The 14,187-nt window shown below is 47.0% G+C and overlaps 1 protein-coding gene across 4 annotated transcripts in view; it reads left to right on the top strand.

Moving 5' to 3' along the window:
- The window catches only part of CAMKK2 (calcium/calmodulin dependent protein kinase kinase 2), a 59,751-nt gene that overhangs the window by 25,802 nt on the left and 19,762 nt on the right, over positions 1-14,187 (top strand). For all 4 annotated transcript variants that reach the window (XM_065890074.1, XM_065890072.1, XM_065890073.1 and 1 more), the window contains 7 exons: positions 875-922; positions 1,576-1,629; positions 2,340-2,391; positions 5,152-5,285; positions 6,944-6,980; positions 12,907-12,928; positions 13,057-13,145. In XM_065890074.1, coding sequence (XP_065746146.1) covers positions 875-922; positions 1,576-1,629; positions 2,340-2,391; positions 5,152-5,285; positions 6,944-6,980; positions 12,907-12,928; positions 13,057-13,145 — 436 coding nt within the window. The remainder of the gene's footprint in view (positions 1-874; positions 923-1,575; positions 1,630-2,339; positions 2,392-5,151; positions 5,286-6,943; positions 6,981-12,906; positions 12,929-13,056; positions 13,146-14,187) is intronic.

Here is a 14,187-nt window from a genome sequence, read left to right as displayed (position 1 = left end):
GTTGTGGCACATGGGCTTAGTTGCTCCACGGCATGTGGGATCTTCCCCGACCAGGGTTTGAACCCATGTCCCCTGCACTGGCAGGCGGATTCTTAACCACCACGCCACCAGCGAAGCCCAGAGTTCTTTATATGTTCTGGATACCAGTCTTTTGTCCACTGTAAGTGTTACAAATAGTTTCTCTCAGTCCGTGTCTTACCTTTTTTTTCTCAGTAGTGTTTCAAAGAGCAAAAGTTTTAATTTTGATTGAAATCCAATTTATCATTTGTTTCCTTTTATATTTTGCACTTTTTTAATACAAAAAAGAACTTTTGAGAAACTGTTAAGAAACTTTTGTTTGCGCTAAGGACACTCAGATTTTCTCCTCTTGTATCACTTTACATTTTTTTACAGGATAACACAGTCATGGATTATTGTTTAATTTTAAATTAACTTTTAAAAAGTAAATAAATGAAGTTTTTAAAAGTGGGAAGAACCTTTAAAATGGATATTAAAAGAGTACATACTATATCATTACGCTCTTACAATGTACAAAAGCTATGCTGGTAGGGACTTCCCTGGTGATCCAGTGGTTAAGACTCCAAGCTTCCACTGCAGGGGGCATGGGTTCAATCCCTGGTCTGGGAACTAATCTCCTACATGCTGCGTGGCACAGCCAAAAAAAAACACAAAAAACCAACAACAACTGTGCTGGTAGAAGGCAGGATAGTGGTCACCCTGGACAGGGGCCAGTATATGGGAGACGCTTCTGGGGAGCTGGGAATGTTCCCTTTCTTGATTTGGGTCCTGGTTAAGGTGTTTGTTAAGTTTGTGAAAAATGTATCTAGCTGCAAACTTACAATTCATATTCTATGTGTTTCTCCTTATTTTCCAGGACTGTGTACAGCTGAATCAGTACACACTGAAGGACGAAATTGGAAAGGTAAATATCCCAGGAGCCAGGCTGGTTTTCCATATTTACCAAGGATGTCTCAGATACTGTGGAAGGAACCCCACTAGATTTGGGAGTGGGAGAGGAGTCCTTGGAGATGAGGCTGGGAGGGGGAGAGTTTTGTCATTTATGGTCCATCTGTTTTGTTTTATTTTGTTTTGTTTTACAATGTGCTGTGTTTCTACAAAAGCTCACAAAGCTTCCAGGGAAATTCCATATCACTAACATTGGTGTTGGCTTTTTTTCTCCTTAAGGTACTCTCACATCTGTTTTTGCTTTTATAACAGCCAATGGGCAGTATCATTGCAAGGGTCAAAAACTCAAATGCCAGTAGAGAGCAAGTGAATAATATAAATGAGGAAAACATGCTAGGTATAAGACAGTAGGGAGTGGTGAGGACTGTGGCAAACTGTTAACATATGGAAATGATTATGGCTCCATATCCATATCAGAATCTGGATTTTTATATCTGACCTGTTTTAAAATGTTGGCCACCAATTCAAACTTTCTAAAAACTGCAGATCCAACAACATACAGGGTGGATTTTGCCAATGGGCTGCCAGTTTGCAAGCTCTGTACTAGGGTCCTCATTTTGCAGATCATAACTTCTGGGTAGTATGTCACAGGCATCTCCCTTTATCCAGGGCTCCTATGGCGTGGTCAAGCTGGCCTACAATGAAAATGACAATACCTACTACGTGAGTATCCACATCCCCCTCCCTGCCCCCATCCTTGTCCAAAGAAAAAGGCTCCTTTCTAGCACTTGCCTTCCTGGAAGGTTTTCTTAGCTGTTGACTCATTTTATGCTTAGGTCATGTTTATTCTGTGCATTAGGAAGGAAGTGGGGAAATGGGGAGGTGAAGTGATTGGCTCAGGAAGATTGAGTGAATAAATTCAGCAAACGTCTCGTATCCTTACTCTGGGCTACCCTTTCTGCATCCTCCATAGCACTAAGAACTGGGTGGTAGTGAGACAAACTGCCATGTGGCTGAGACTTTGAAATCAGTCCAATGTGGGTTCAAATCCTTGCTCTCCCATGTGCCAATTATGTGTCCTTGGACAAGTGACATAAATGCTGAAACTCAGTTTCCCCATGTGTAAAATGTCCCTTGCCCATCACTCTGGCTCACTTGTGTCTTGATTCAGTGGTAGCAAATCCCAAGGTTTGTGGCCTCCCAGCTGGGAGAGCTGACCTGGAACCTTGGAAGTACCCTCCGGCCTGGAGGGACCCCAGGACTCCAGCTTCCACACAACCTGTGGAGTTGACCCATTCCAGTGACAAGGTGCTCACTACATTGTCCTGCGGCTGCTGGGTCACTGACAGCTTGGGCAGGCCTAGGAGTGGAAGGAACTCTCCCTCCTCCCTCCTACCCATTTTAACCAGGATGTGGGGTCTTTCCTCCCACAGGCAATGAAGGTGCTGTCCAAAAAGAAACTGATCCGACAGGCGGGCTTTCCACGTGAGTTTGTTGGGCCAGAGCCTTTGTTCTTAGGTGCAGGGGCTGGGGCAATACAGAGAAGACCCACTGAATGGTGTCCCCTGCAGAGGTGTCCTGGGTGGATTCCCCTAAGACAGCGTTGGGCCTCCTGCTGACGTTTTAAAATTCATTTTCTTCTAAAAATATTTATTGAAGTAATATTGGTATCAAGTAAAAAGAATCCCTCAGAGGAAAACAGTTTGACTGTTCCTCAAAAAGTTAAACATGCTGTGACCGTATGACCCAGCAATTCTACTCCTAGGCATATATACCCAAGAGAATTGAAAACACATGTTCACACAAGCTCGTACGTGAAGGCTCATAGTAGCACTATTCATAATAGCCAAAATGTAGAAACAACCCTAAATGTCTGTCAACGGATGAAGGAATAAACAAAAGGTGGTCTGTCTAGTCAATGGAATATTCAACCATAAAAAGAAATGAAATTCTGATACATGCTGCAACGCAGATGACCTTGAAAACATGATGCTAAATGAAAGAAGCCAGACAAAAAAGGCCACATATTGTATGATTCCACTTACACGAAATGTCCGGAATAGGTAAATCCACAGAGACAGCAGATTAGTGATTTCCAGGGGCTAGGGTTAAAAGGGAGCGGGGACTGACTGCTAATAGGTATGGGTTTTTTTTTGTGGGGGAGTTGAAAATGTTCAAGACTTAGTGGTGAGGGACTTCCCTGGTGCTGCAGTGGTTAAGAATCCGCCTGCCAATGCAGGAGACACGGGTTCGATCCCTGCTCCGGGAAGATCCCACATGCCACAGAGCAACAAAGCCCGTGTGCCACAACTACTGAGCCTGTGCTCTAGAGCCCATGGGCCACAAGTATGGAGCCCGCTCGCCACAACTACTGAAGCCCGTGCACCCTAGAGCCCGCGTGCCACAACTACTGAGCCTGCGTGCTGCAACTACTGAAGCCCATGCGCCTAGAGCGCATGCTCCACAAGAGAAGCCACTGCAGTGAGAAGCCCGTGCACTGCAACGAAGGGTAGCCCCTGCTCGCCGCAACTAGAGAGAAAGCCTGGTGCAGCAAGACCCAATGCAGACAAAAATTAAAAAAAAAAAGACCTAGTGGTGATGGTTTCACAACCTTGTGAATGTACTAAAAACCATTAAATTATATATTTTAAAACAATGAATTAAAAAAATTGAAATACCATAAGGTATTTCAATTATATCTACAAAAATGCAAAAGAACAAAAGGGTGTGTAATGGAGATCAACAGTTTCTTGCTGTACTCCTCCCTCTCCCTAGAGGCAGCCCCCACTTTTAGCTCTTTTAGGAGCTGGTAGTTACTGCATGTGATCAGGTGTAGGTGAGCATATGCTGCTCCAGCATAAGCTCCCTGCCAGCAGTGCTGAGCAAAATGTTGACTTGAGCTGAAAAGAGAAAGTGGATAAGAAGAAACATAAATCCCAAAACCCTGTCGTATCACCAGGACCCTGGTTTATCCTGCTTATCTGAACTGAGCCAGTTAATATCCTTGTGCCATTATTTCTTGATTTATTAATTTTTGACATTTACTTCTGACTTCCTCTGAGGATGACTTAAACCACTCCTTTCCTCCCTTTCCCTAACCAGGCAATGAGGTGATACCACGATGTTCAGCTCCTTTGTGGTTACTGCCCTTGTCACTTTCTTCCTTGTTACAGCAGATGCAGCAAGTATCTTTCCTTTGAACTTGCCTTGCCTCTGTTCACATCCCACTCTGACACCTGCACCTCTGCTTTTACTTTTCCAAGGCTGACACATCCACGTTCTGTCTGTTAGTTGCACTTAGATCCTTACTTACATATAATATGCAGTGTAAGTGTTTTGACTGTGGACCTTTCCATCACTGTGACCTTTTGACTATCAGTCACTGCAGGGCCAAGCAAGTCCTTTGTTTTTTCTCTCATCAGCTCTTACTTCTTTTCCTATCCCAGACTTTATTTTATATCTCTCCTACTTCCATGAGTTATGGAGGTGAAGGATAATGTTTTTGTCCATCTTATGGAGTGGGAAACCTGAGCTCCAGAGAGGGGAATATTGAGATTGCTGAACTAGACCTCAGACTTCTTTTCCTTGTACCTCAGTGAACTCTTGATTCTCACTGTGGCCTGGGGAGTGGGACAGGAAGGAGAGAATTAACAGAAGGCTGGGCAAGGGGACTGGGTGTCCAGTGTTTCCAGCAGCAGAGGAGTCAGATGAAGAGAAGGCTGTTTAAAGCCCCTGGTGGGGGACTTCCCTGGTGGTGCAGTGATTAAGAATCTGCCTGCCAGTGCAGGGGACATGGGTTCGATCTCTGCTCCGGGAAGATCCCACAACTACTGAGCCTGTGCTTTAGAGCCCGTGAGCCACAACTACTGAGCCAGTGCACCACATCTACTGAAGCCCACGTGCTCTAGGGCCTGCGTGCCGCAACTACTGAGCCCACGTGCTACAACTGCTGAAGCCTGTGCGCCTAGAACCCATGCTCCTGCAACAAGAGAAGCCACTGCAGTGAGAAGCCTGTGCACCGCAAAGAAGAGTAGCTCCCGCTCGCTGCAACTAGAGAAAGCCCGCATGCAGCATCGAAGACCCAACACAGCCAAAATAAATAAATAAGTAAATAAAGACCCCTGTGTGACATCAGCCATTCCAGCCCTTCTGAGAGCCCCCTACTTCATCTGTCCTGCCTACAGTCCCCCTCTGCAGAGGAAAGTCTCTTTGCCTTGACTCTGGGATGGTTCATGTCTCCTCCAGGTCGCCCGCCTCCCCGAGGGACCCGGCCAGCCCCCAGGGGCTGCATCCAGCCCAGGGGCCCCATTGAGCAGGTGTACCAGGAAATTGCCATCCTCAAGAAGCTGGACCACCCCAACGTGGTGAAGCTGGTGGAGGTGAGGTGGGGAGACACGGAGGAGAGAGGGAGGCATGGTGATGGTCCAACCCTGTCTCTGTTATTATCAAAATGCCATACCACTGGTTTCCAGGGAGAGCCACATCACATCAAACAGCCTGTTGCAGGGCTGAGTGGTAGTTATTTCTCCGGGCTCCTTCACCCTGTTATCTTGTGTAATCCTCACCCCTCGCTCGGACTATTACTTCCATTTTATAGACGAAGGAATTGAGGCTCAGAGGGATACTGAGGCTTGCCCTTCACCTGTTTCTCTCTTTTTGGAGCTGGTTCTCCTTCTGCTATACGTATGTGTGGTTGTAGCACAAAAGCAGCCATTTGCATGTAAACAAATGGGCCTGGCTGTGTTTCGATAAAACTTTACTTTCAGAAACAGGGGAGGGCCAGAATTGGCCTGTACGCTGTACTTTGCCAACCCCTGCTCTAGATCTCACACTTTGTGGCCTCAAGACCCTTTTATGCTCTTAAAATAATTGAAGAAGGCAGAAAACTTTTGCTTATGGGGGTTATGTTTATTAATATTTATCACATTAGAATTTAAAACTGAGAAGCTAAACAAATTTTTAATTCAATTTAAAAACAACAATAATCCTACACATTAACGTAAGTGATTTTTTCAAAGAAAAATAACAGAACTCTAGGTAGGCAAGTGCCTGGGTCTGACTTTTCCTCGAAGGGCAGAGCTTAGGGTTCCAGGTTGGCTGTCCCAGGCCTCTGCCTAGGATGCATCCCTTTCTCAGGGCTCTTGTCCTGTGACTCTTAGATGACTAGGGAAGGTGAGTGTGGTATGGGAAGAGGTAGGCGGACCAGTCTAGCCAAGGAGTCTGTCTTTGTTTCTTCCCAAAAGAAGAGAGATGGTGGCTGCAGGCTATCTCCACCTGTCACACCGAGTTTCACAATTTCAACTCACTGATGCTTGAGTCGGCCATCTTAGAGGAAGCCCACGGGCACTTGGTTAGCGCATGTGTCTGGGTCCTGTCAGGATCTCCCCTCTCCCTGTGCCCTGTGGTGCCCCACCCAACAAGACTCTGCCAGCTTACCTGTTCATTCATTCATCAGACATTTCCTGAGCACCTACTAGGTGCCTAGTCCTGTTAGAGGGCACCAAGGAGGCAACCAAGGTAGATACAACATGGTGCCTGCCCTTTGGAGAGAGGAAGATAGAAATAGTGATAAAATGAAAGCAGGAAGGCTGTAAAAGAGAGAAAGAAAGTGCTGTGGCAGTTCCAGGCAGGGAGACATCATTTCCTGCCAGGGCAGGGGGAATGGGGACAGGATTTGAATTTTCACCCTGATGACCAGTCCGTCGTCTCCTAGGAGACAGGTGGGATTCTTATTCAAGCTGAGACATTTTCCAGGGGAGGAATTTGCCCCCTCCTTTTCGTAACCTCCTTTCTGGGTATTTAGGACCCTTGAGGATTGGGCTAGAATGCGCTTATTTTCCAGATGGCCATTTGGATCACGCACTCTGGGTTTTTTCCTGTGCCCTTCATCTTAACTAGGAAAAACGGTGGAAAGCACAGCCCTCCCATTGGCAAATGCAGTCATGTGGATGATGCTTCCTCCCTGCTCATACCTTTTCTCCCTCTTCCTCTCTCCTGCTCTTCATCTCCGGCCTGTTCCATGTGGCTATGCCAACAGGTCCTGGATGACCCCAATGAGGACCATCTGTACATGGGTAAGAGAGCCCTTACTTTCTGCCACCCTTGCTCAGGCAGCTGCTCCTGCCAAAGCCCAGGGGTGCTCTTCAAGCAACCCCTGCCCCTGGCATCTCCCACCCTTTCCTGCTCCAACTGGGCCCCACACAGAAGGCTGCACCCCTGGTTCAAAGCAGGAGGTGGAAAGGAGTTCTTGCTGGGACTTTATCTGGGTGTCCTATTCATCCATTTGCAGATATTTATTGAGTACCTACTGTGTGTTGGACACCATTCTAGGCACGAAGGATGCAGTGATGAGTACGAAAGATGAGGCCCTTGCTCTTATGAAGCTGGTATTCTAGTCAGGGAAGACAGATAGTCAACAACTACAGTCGGCCCTCCGTGTCCACGGGTTCTGCATCTGCAGATTCAACCAAGTGTGGATCGAAAATATTAAAAAGAAAAAATTTCAGAATGTTCCAGAAAGTAAAACTTGAATTTGCAAAAAGTAAAAATGCACTGGCAACTATTTACATAGCATTTATATTGTATTAGCTATAAGTAATCTAGAGATGGTTCAAAGTATAGGGGAGGATGTGCATAGGTTATATGCAAATACTACACCATTTCATATAAGGAACTTGAGCATCCGTGGATTTTGGTATCCACGGGGGTTCCTGGAACCAATTCCCCATGGATCCTGAGGCAAGACTGTAAATAAAGCAGATAATCAACTTCAGATAGATACTCTGAAGAAGATTAAACAGGGTGATGTGACAGAGAGGTGGAGGGGTCACGGCAGAGAAGAGGTGACCATTTAGCACCTGAATATCAAGGACACAGCCCTGTTGCATCTGAGGAAGGGCATTCCAGGCAGAGGAAACAGCAGGTACAAAGGCCCCAAGGCTGGTGAGAGCTTAGTGTGTTTGAGAAAAATGGGACTGCAGCAGAGAAAACCAGGGAGAGGGGGTGGGGATGAAGATGGAGGGCCTGGGAGGCCATGATGGGGCATTTGGAGCCTTGAGGGGCCATTGAAGGGTCTGGGCCCTGAACACTGAAATGGAAGCACTCAGGTATGTCCTCAGAGACCTCGTTTTTAAAAAATGATGAGGACATGGGGCAATTCTCAGTCAGTTCCCCGCATAAGCACTGATGAGGGAAGGAAGTGCAGGACTAACTCAAAGCTGGACAGCAGACTCTCAGGCCCAGGAAGGCGTGATCAACAGGTCATGTGTCCCGCTGTTGTCTGGCTTGGGTAGGCGTTCAGACTAGCGTATTAGCGTATGCATTTCGCGCGGGTACATATGACAGCCGGGAGGGCTGTTAAGGAGATGGGTGGTATGGGCAGGGCCAAGCCCGGCCTGTCCCCGGGATGAGCACAGGGTGATCCTCTGCTGTACAGGCAGTGCTTAATCATAAATAATGGGTCTGGTCTGGAACTAGAGCTCAGAGCTCAATTTCCCCTACAGTAGTTGCCATGGTTCAATTCCAAGGATGATGTCGTTGCTTAGGACATTTTATTTTTCATCACCCCCCCCCACCCAGGTTTTTATTATGAAAAATGTTAAAGTTGAAAGAAGAGTACAATGAGTACCTGTATGCCTACCGCCCAGATTCAACAGTTAGTAATTTTTGTCATATTTGCTTTATCAGTCTAGCCACCCACCCATCCATTTCTCTGTATATATTTTTAAATTTTATTTATTTATCTATTTATTTTTGCTGTGTTGGGTCTTCGTTTCTGTGCGAGCGCTTTCTCTAGTTGCGGCGAGCGGGGGCCACTCTTCACCGCGGTGTGCGGACCTCTCACTGTCGCGGCCTCTCTTGTTGCGGAGCACAGGCTCCAGACGCGCAGGCTCAGTAGTTGTGGCTCATGGGCCTAGTTGCTCCGCGGCATGTGGGATCTTCCCAGACCAGGGCTCAAACCCGTGTCCCCTGCATTGGCAGGCAGACTCTCAACCACTAAGCCACCAGGGAAGCCCTCTCTGTGTTTTTTTTTTGCTGAACCACCCAAGAGTAAAAGTAGCAGACGTCTTGACACTTCAGCCCCTAAACATTTTGGCCTGCATCTCCTACACGATCACAATAATCCTACCGTTATTGCACCTGGAAAAGTTAATGCCGGTTCCTTAAGAGCATCTAGTGTGCAGGCCATATTCCAACTTTAGAACTTTAAAAACCTTCCTTTAGAAACATTTTAGAAGGTACACATGAACAACATCAGATATGATAACTTTAAAAAATTGTGAAACATTCATATAATAAAAATATGAACATCCACAGAATCATAATTTCTCAAAATGTGGTACCAACACCACTTTAAGTATATGAGACGATTTTAGGTGGTATTTGGACCAACATTTAAAAAATGTTTTAGGTTTAATTTATCATTGCACAGGAAAAACTATAACCAGCACACCAAACTCATGATTTCCTGGATATTAGTACCCGGGATAAGGGTAAAAGTTTTAACACTAAGTCAATTTAAAGAAAAGTGTGAAATAAACAATAGTTTACATGGTATATAAATATGGCCAGATTATAAAAATGGTAGGCAAATGAGTGGAGTTTGGGGAAATATAAAAGAAATCATAAAATGTGAAAGATAATTTTTGGCCCAGAATGGCATCCCCAGCGTAATTTGCTCGCTTGGGGCCCCAGACCTGACACTGAATGGCTTTGGGCTGTTTCTGAGGAGATGGGTCGTTCTTTCAACAAACATTACAGTTTGTCAGGCCCTGTTCTAGGCTCTTCAAGGAATGAAACTCAAGCCCCCACCCCCCCCACCCCCGCTCCCTCAGGGCACTTCATTGCTCTGGTGAGGATGGACAGACACACTCAGACCTAAGTCTTAGGCATCGGCTTCCAAGGTGACAATATCATGGGAAGAAGCTAACCTGAGCAGGGTCACGGGAGTCAGGAGCTCCAGGTTGGGGAATTGGGAAACAGAGTGGCTCCTCGAGATGCCTCACTGAGGTGACATTTGTGCAGGACAGTGGAGACCAGATGGCAGAGGACATTTCACACCATTGTAAAACTTTTCCTTTTACTCTGAGCGAGAAGGGAGCCCCTTGAGGGTTTTGAGCCGAGGAGTTGAATGAGCGTGTAAAGAACGTGACCCAAGCCTCGAAGAAGAGTTTCCTAAGCCATTTGGACCAGGCACCTTCATGGACAGAATTTTTCACTTCTTGAGGTGGCAATGTGGGAAGGAGCCATGCGATTTTGGTATGTGATTCCAGCGGTTTTGAAAAAAATCCCGACACTGTTATTTTTTAGTTTCCAGCCACAGCTGTGTGTGGTGAGGACAGGCACAGCAGTCTGTGAAGCCAGGTTGCAGGTATCAGCAAGGGTTCTGCAACTGCAGACCTGACCCTCAAAGGGTAGAGAATACGACTGGTATTTCTTGGGGTTAAAAACTTTGCATCACTGCTCAGTTCCAGGAGCGGTTAAACTGTAAGTGACTGAAAATAGACCTGTTTCAACAGGCCAGCTTCCCTCATGCCAACCGAGTTATAGTGCTTGGGAGGAAGCACAGAAATTCATGAAGCAGCTCTTGAAAGTTAAGTTTACATAACCAAGGTGGGAAAGAGAGAGCTGAGGGGACCAGCGCTCCTGTTGGTGGAAGCCTTACCTTCAGCGCCATTACTTTTGCTTCTAACCACAGCCTGAAGCCACAACAGATTTCCCCTAACTACGGTTTGGCCAACACTGGTTGATGAACGTGAAAACAGGGTGGGGCCTTGGGGGAGTTAAGTTCCTTTTCAGGTCAGAATCTTTAAGCCCTCTTTTTGTCTGAGGAGCTGGCTCTTTCCCCTTGGCCACCTCAGCCCTTGGACAACCTTTGAAACAACCCTTCTTCCATAAGAAGCTCCAATGTGGGTAGATGCTTCCAGAAAACAGACAATTCCCAAGTCATTCTCCACTGGATTTTGAAATCCACTGTGCTGTTTTTTTCATTTCCTAAGGTACAGCTTCACATTCCCAGTTATATTTGTACAAGCAGAACAAAATTAAAATAACTACATCACATGACCCAGCAATGCCACTCCTAAGTATATACCCCAAAGAATTGAAAGCAGATAGCCACACAAATACTTAACATGCAAGTTCATAGCAGCGTTATTCATAATAGCCAAAATGTGGAAATAACCTAAATATCCATCAGTTGATGAATGGATAAACAAAATGTGGCATATCCACACCATGGAATATTATACAGCCATAAAAAGGAACAAAGTACTGATACATGCTACAACATGGATGAACCTTGAGAACATGCTAAGCGAAAAAGCCAGTTACCAAAGGTTGCATATTGTATGAGTCCACATATATGAAATGTACAGAATAGGCAAATCTATGGAAACAGAAAGTGGATTAGTGGTTGCCAGGGGCTAGGGGGAGGCACAGAGTTTCTTTTTAGGGGCTGAAAATGTTCTGGAAGTAGATAGAGGCGATGCTTTCACTGGAGGCAGTGGAATACTAAATGCCACTGAATCATGCATTTTAAAATAGTTTAACGTTCTGAAAATTTCACCTCAACTTTTAGAAATGCAAAAAATAACCCACCCCGCCAACAACAAAAAAAACCTGTGCATTCCCTGAATATGATTTATGTAATACTTGATGGTTTGGGGGCGGTCCCCACATACACAGGGCTGGGAGGAAGCTGGCAGGGAGTGAGGCATTTGTATGTCGCACATGACTGTGAGTCAAGAAGGGCCCATTTAGGAGGAATAGGATGAGTTGGCCTTTGAGGTGGTGGGGAGATCTCCATCCCCCACCTCTAGCTCCAAGCCTTGGTTTGGATTGAGAATCACAGGAAAGGGTTTGAGGGCCAGCTGACCACAGAGTGCTGAGGAGTTGGAACAATGTTCTCCTTTTTATTTATTTATTTTTGGCTGCGTTGGGTCTTTGTTGTGGTGTGCGGGCTTCTCATTGTGGTGGCTTCTCTTGTTGCAGAGCACGGGCTCTAGGCACGCGGACATCAGTAGTTGCAGCATGCAGGCTCAGTAGTTGTGGCACACAGGCTTAGTTGCTCCGTGGCATATGAGATCTTCCTGGACCAGGGATCGAACCTGTGTCCCCTGCATTGGCAGGTGGATTCTTAACCACTGCACCACCAGGGAAGTCCTATCCAACAATTCTTTTTTTTTTTTTTTTTTTTTTTGCGGTACGCGGGCCTCTCACCGTTGTGGCCTCTCCTGCTGCAGAGCACAGGCTCCGGACACACAGGCCCAGCGGCCATGGCCCACGGGCCCAGCCGCTCTGCGGCACGCGGGATCCCCCCGGACCGGGTCATGAACCCGCGTCCCCCGCACCAGCAGGCGGACCCCCAACCACTGCGCCACCAGGGAAGCCCCCCAACAATTCTTGATGTAGCCTGGCAGCTTGGAAAATGTGATAGGGGTCATCGAAACCTCTTCTTGCTGTTTCTTGAATTGAAACTTTGCTAGGGTTCAGAAGTCCCCTAGGGCTACTTCTTTGTGTCTAAGTAAATTGACGTTTGGGTTGTGTCCCCTTAGACCTGTTCTGTGGCATAAGGTGGCTCAGGACTTGGGTGTGAGTGAGAGGACACAGTTTAGCATCAGTTAGATCCCTGGGAGACGCCCCCACCCCCCAGGTATGAGAGGAAGATGAAAGGAGTCCAGGAGCCGCCCCCACCTGTCTCGGGTCTTCCTGCTTTGTTTTCTCTGGTAGAGGGTCCTCAGCTGTTTGAGGACTAGAAGTACAGCCAGGCTGGGGTCCCAGGGATACCAGAAATCTCTGACTCCTAGCCTCCTCATGGGAACTTAGAAAAGCAGAACCTTCCATGGTTTTGGTTCAGTGGACTGTTCCTCGCCCCAGCCCCAATGTTAGTTTCAGTGCTTCTTGGTGTTTCTAGGGGTGGTTGGGAGTTGGGGAGGAAGGGGAGGAAGATGGATTTCCGAATTCCCAGTGTAACCATTCACCCCCTTCTCTATCCTACAGTGTTTGAACTGGTCAACCAAGGGTGAGTGTCCCCATTCCCAGCAGGTGTGATGCTTGAAGCTTCTTGAGCTGCAAAGCTGAGTGAGGTGGTGAGAGAGGGCAAAGGCCAGCGTGTCTGGTTTGCTTTTCATGCATGTATCGACTTTTCAGGCCTGTGATGGAAGTGCCCACCCTCAAACCGCTCTCTGAAGACCAGGCCCGTTTCTATTTCCAGGATCTGATCAAAGGCATCGAGTATTGTAAGTGGGGCCTGTGGGAGGACTCTCACCCAGGGGGTGCTTAGCATTTCCAGGTAGTGGATGGAAGGTGGAGGGTTTCTTATTTCCCTCCCGCAGCACAGGGAGGTGTGCGGGAAGAAGAACTGTCTGAGCTGCAGAGAGACCTGCTGGGGCCATGCCCCCTGCGAGCAGAAACCCTTCTTCCTGCCACACAGAAAAATTAAGAGTCATAGTGTTAGTGACTGTTTATCCAGCACTTTCTATGTGTCCCAGGCACTGTTAAGTGCCTTGCATCTTCCCTTATTCCCAACAACCCTGGGATCCTTTTAATCTCCTGGAACCTTAGTTCCTCATCTGTAAAATGGGAATAAAATATCTCTCGCCAGGTCGGCAATCCGCCAGGACATCAGTAGTTCTGACTGGCAGGGTGTCCTTTCTGCCTCTGGTTGTTAAACATTTTGACTCATACCCTTTGCCTATTACATAGGATTGTTGTGAGATTGAAATGGGGTGAATGGGAAGCACTTAACACGGGGCAAGGCCTCAGACTGGGCATTCAGCAAAGTCAGCTGCTGCTCCTATTACCAATGTCATCATTTCATCATCACCGTCATCATCACCCTAGAAGTGCAGTTGGGTCTTCCAAGCCATAGGACTGTCCTCTCCCATGAGCTGACATCCAGGCAGGAACAGTTAGCCTCAGTCCTCAGTCCTGTTGTGCTTCACACTTGAGATTGACCTGCTCCAGTCATTGTTGGTTTGGTGTTCAGGTCGAGTGGTGGCATTAGTAAATGAAAAGATGTTTGTCACAAGTCTTGAGGCTTCTAGCTGGGAGCCAAGCTCAACAAAAACTCTCCACACACACATGACTTAGACTGTAGCAGGCAGTTACCAATTGCTGTTGGCAGTCAGTGTTTCACTCCTCACTTTGGAGGATGGGACAGCTTCCTTAGAGACACTCCCCTTATCTTTCAGAGCTGTGGGTGTTCAGCAGGTTTGAGAGGGGAAGGCTGGGAAGGGCCTGGGACCCTGAGAGAACGGAGAGGTTCCTGCCTGTGTCTCT

Source organism: Phocoena phocoena, chromosome 13 (assembly GCF_963924675.1).
Source record: "Phocoena phocoena chromosome 13, mPhoPho1.1, whole genome shotgun sequence".
Lineage (NCBI taxonomy): Eukaryota > Metazoa > Chordata > Mammalia > Artiodactyla > Phocoenidae > Phocoena > Phocoena phocoena.
The sequence above is the reverse complement of the archived record's forward strand: the minus strand, read 5'-3'. Positions and strand labels throughout refer to the sequence as shown.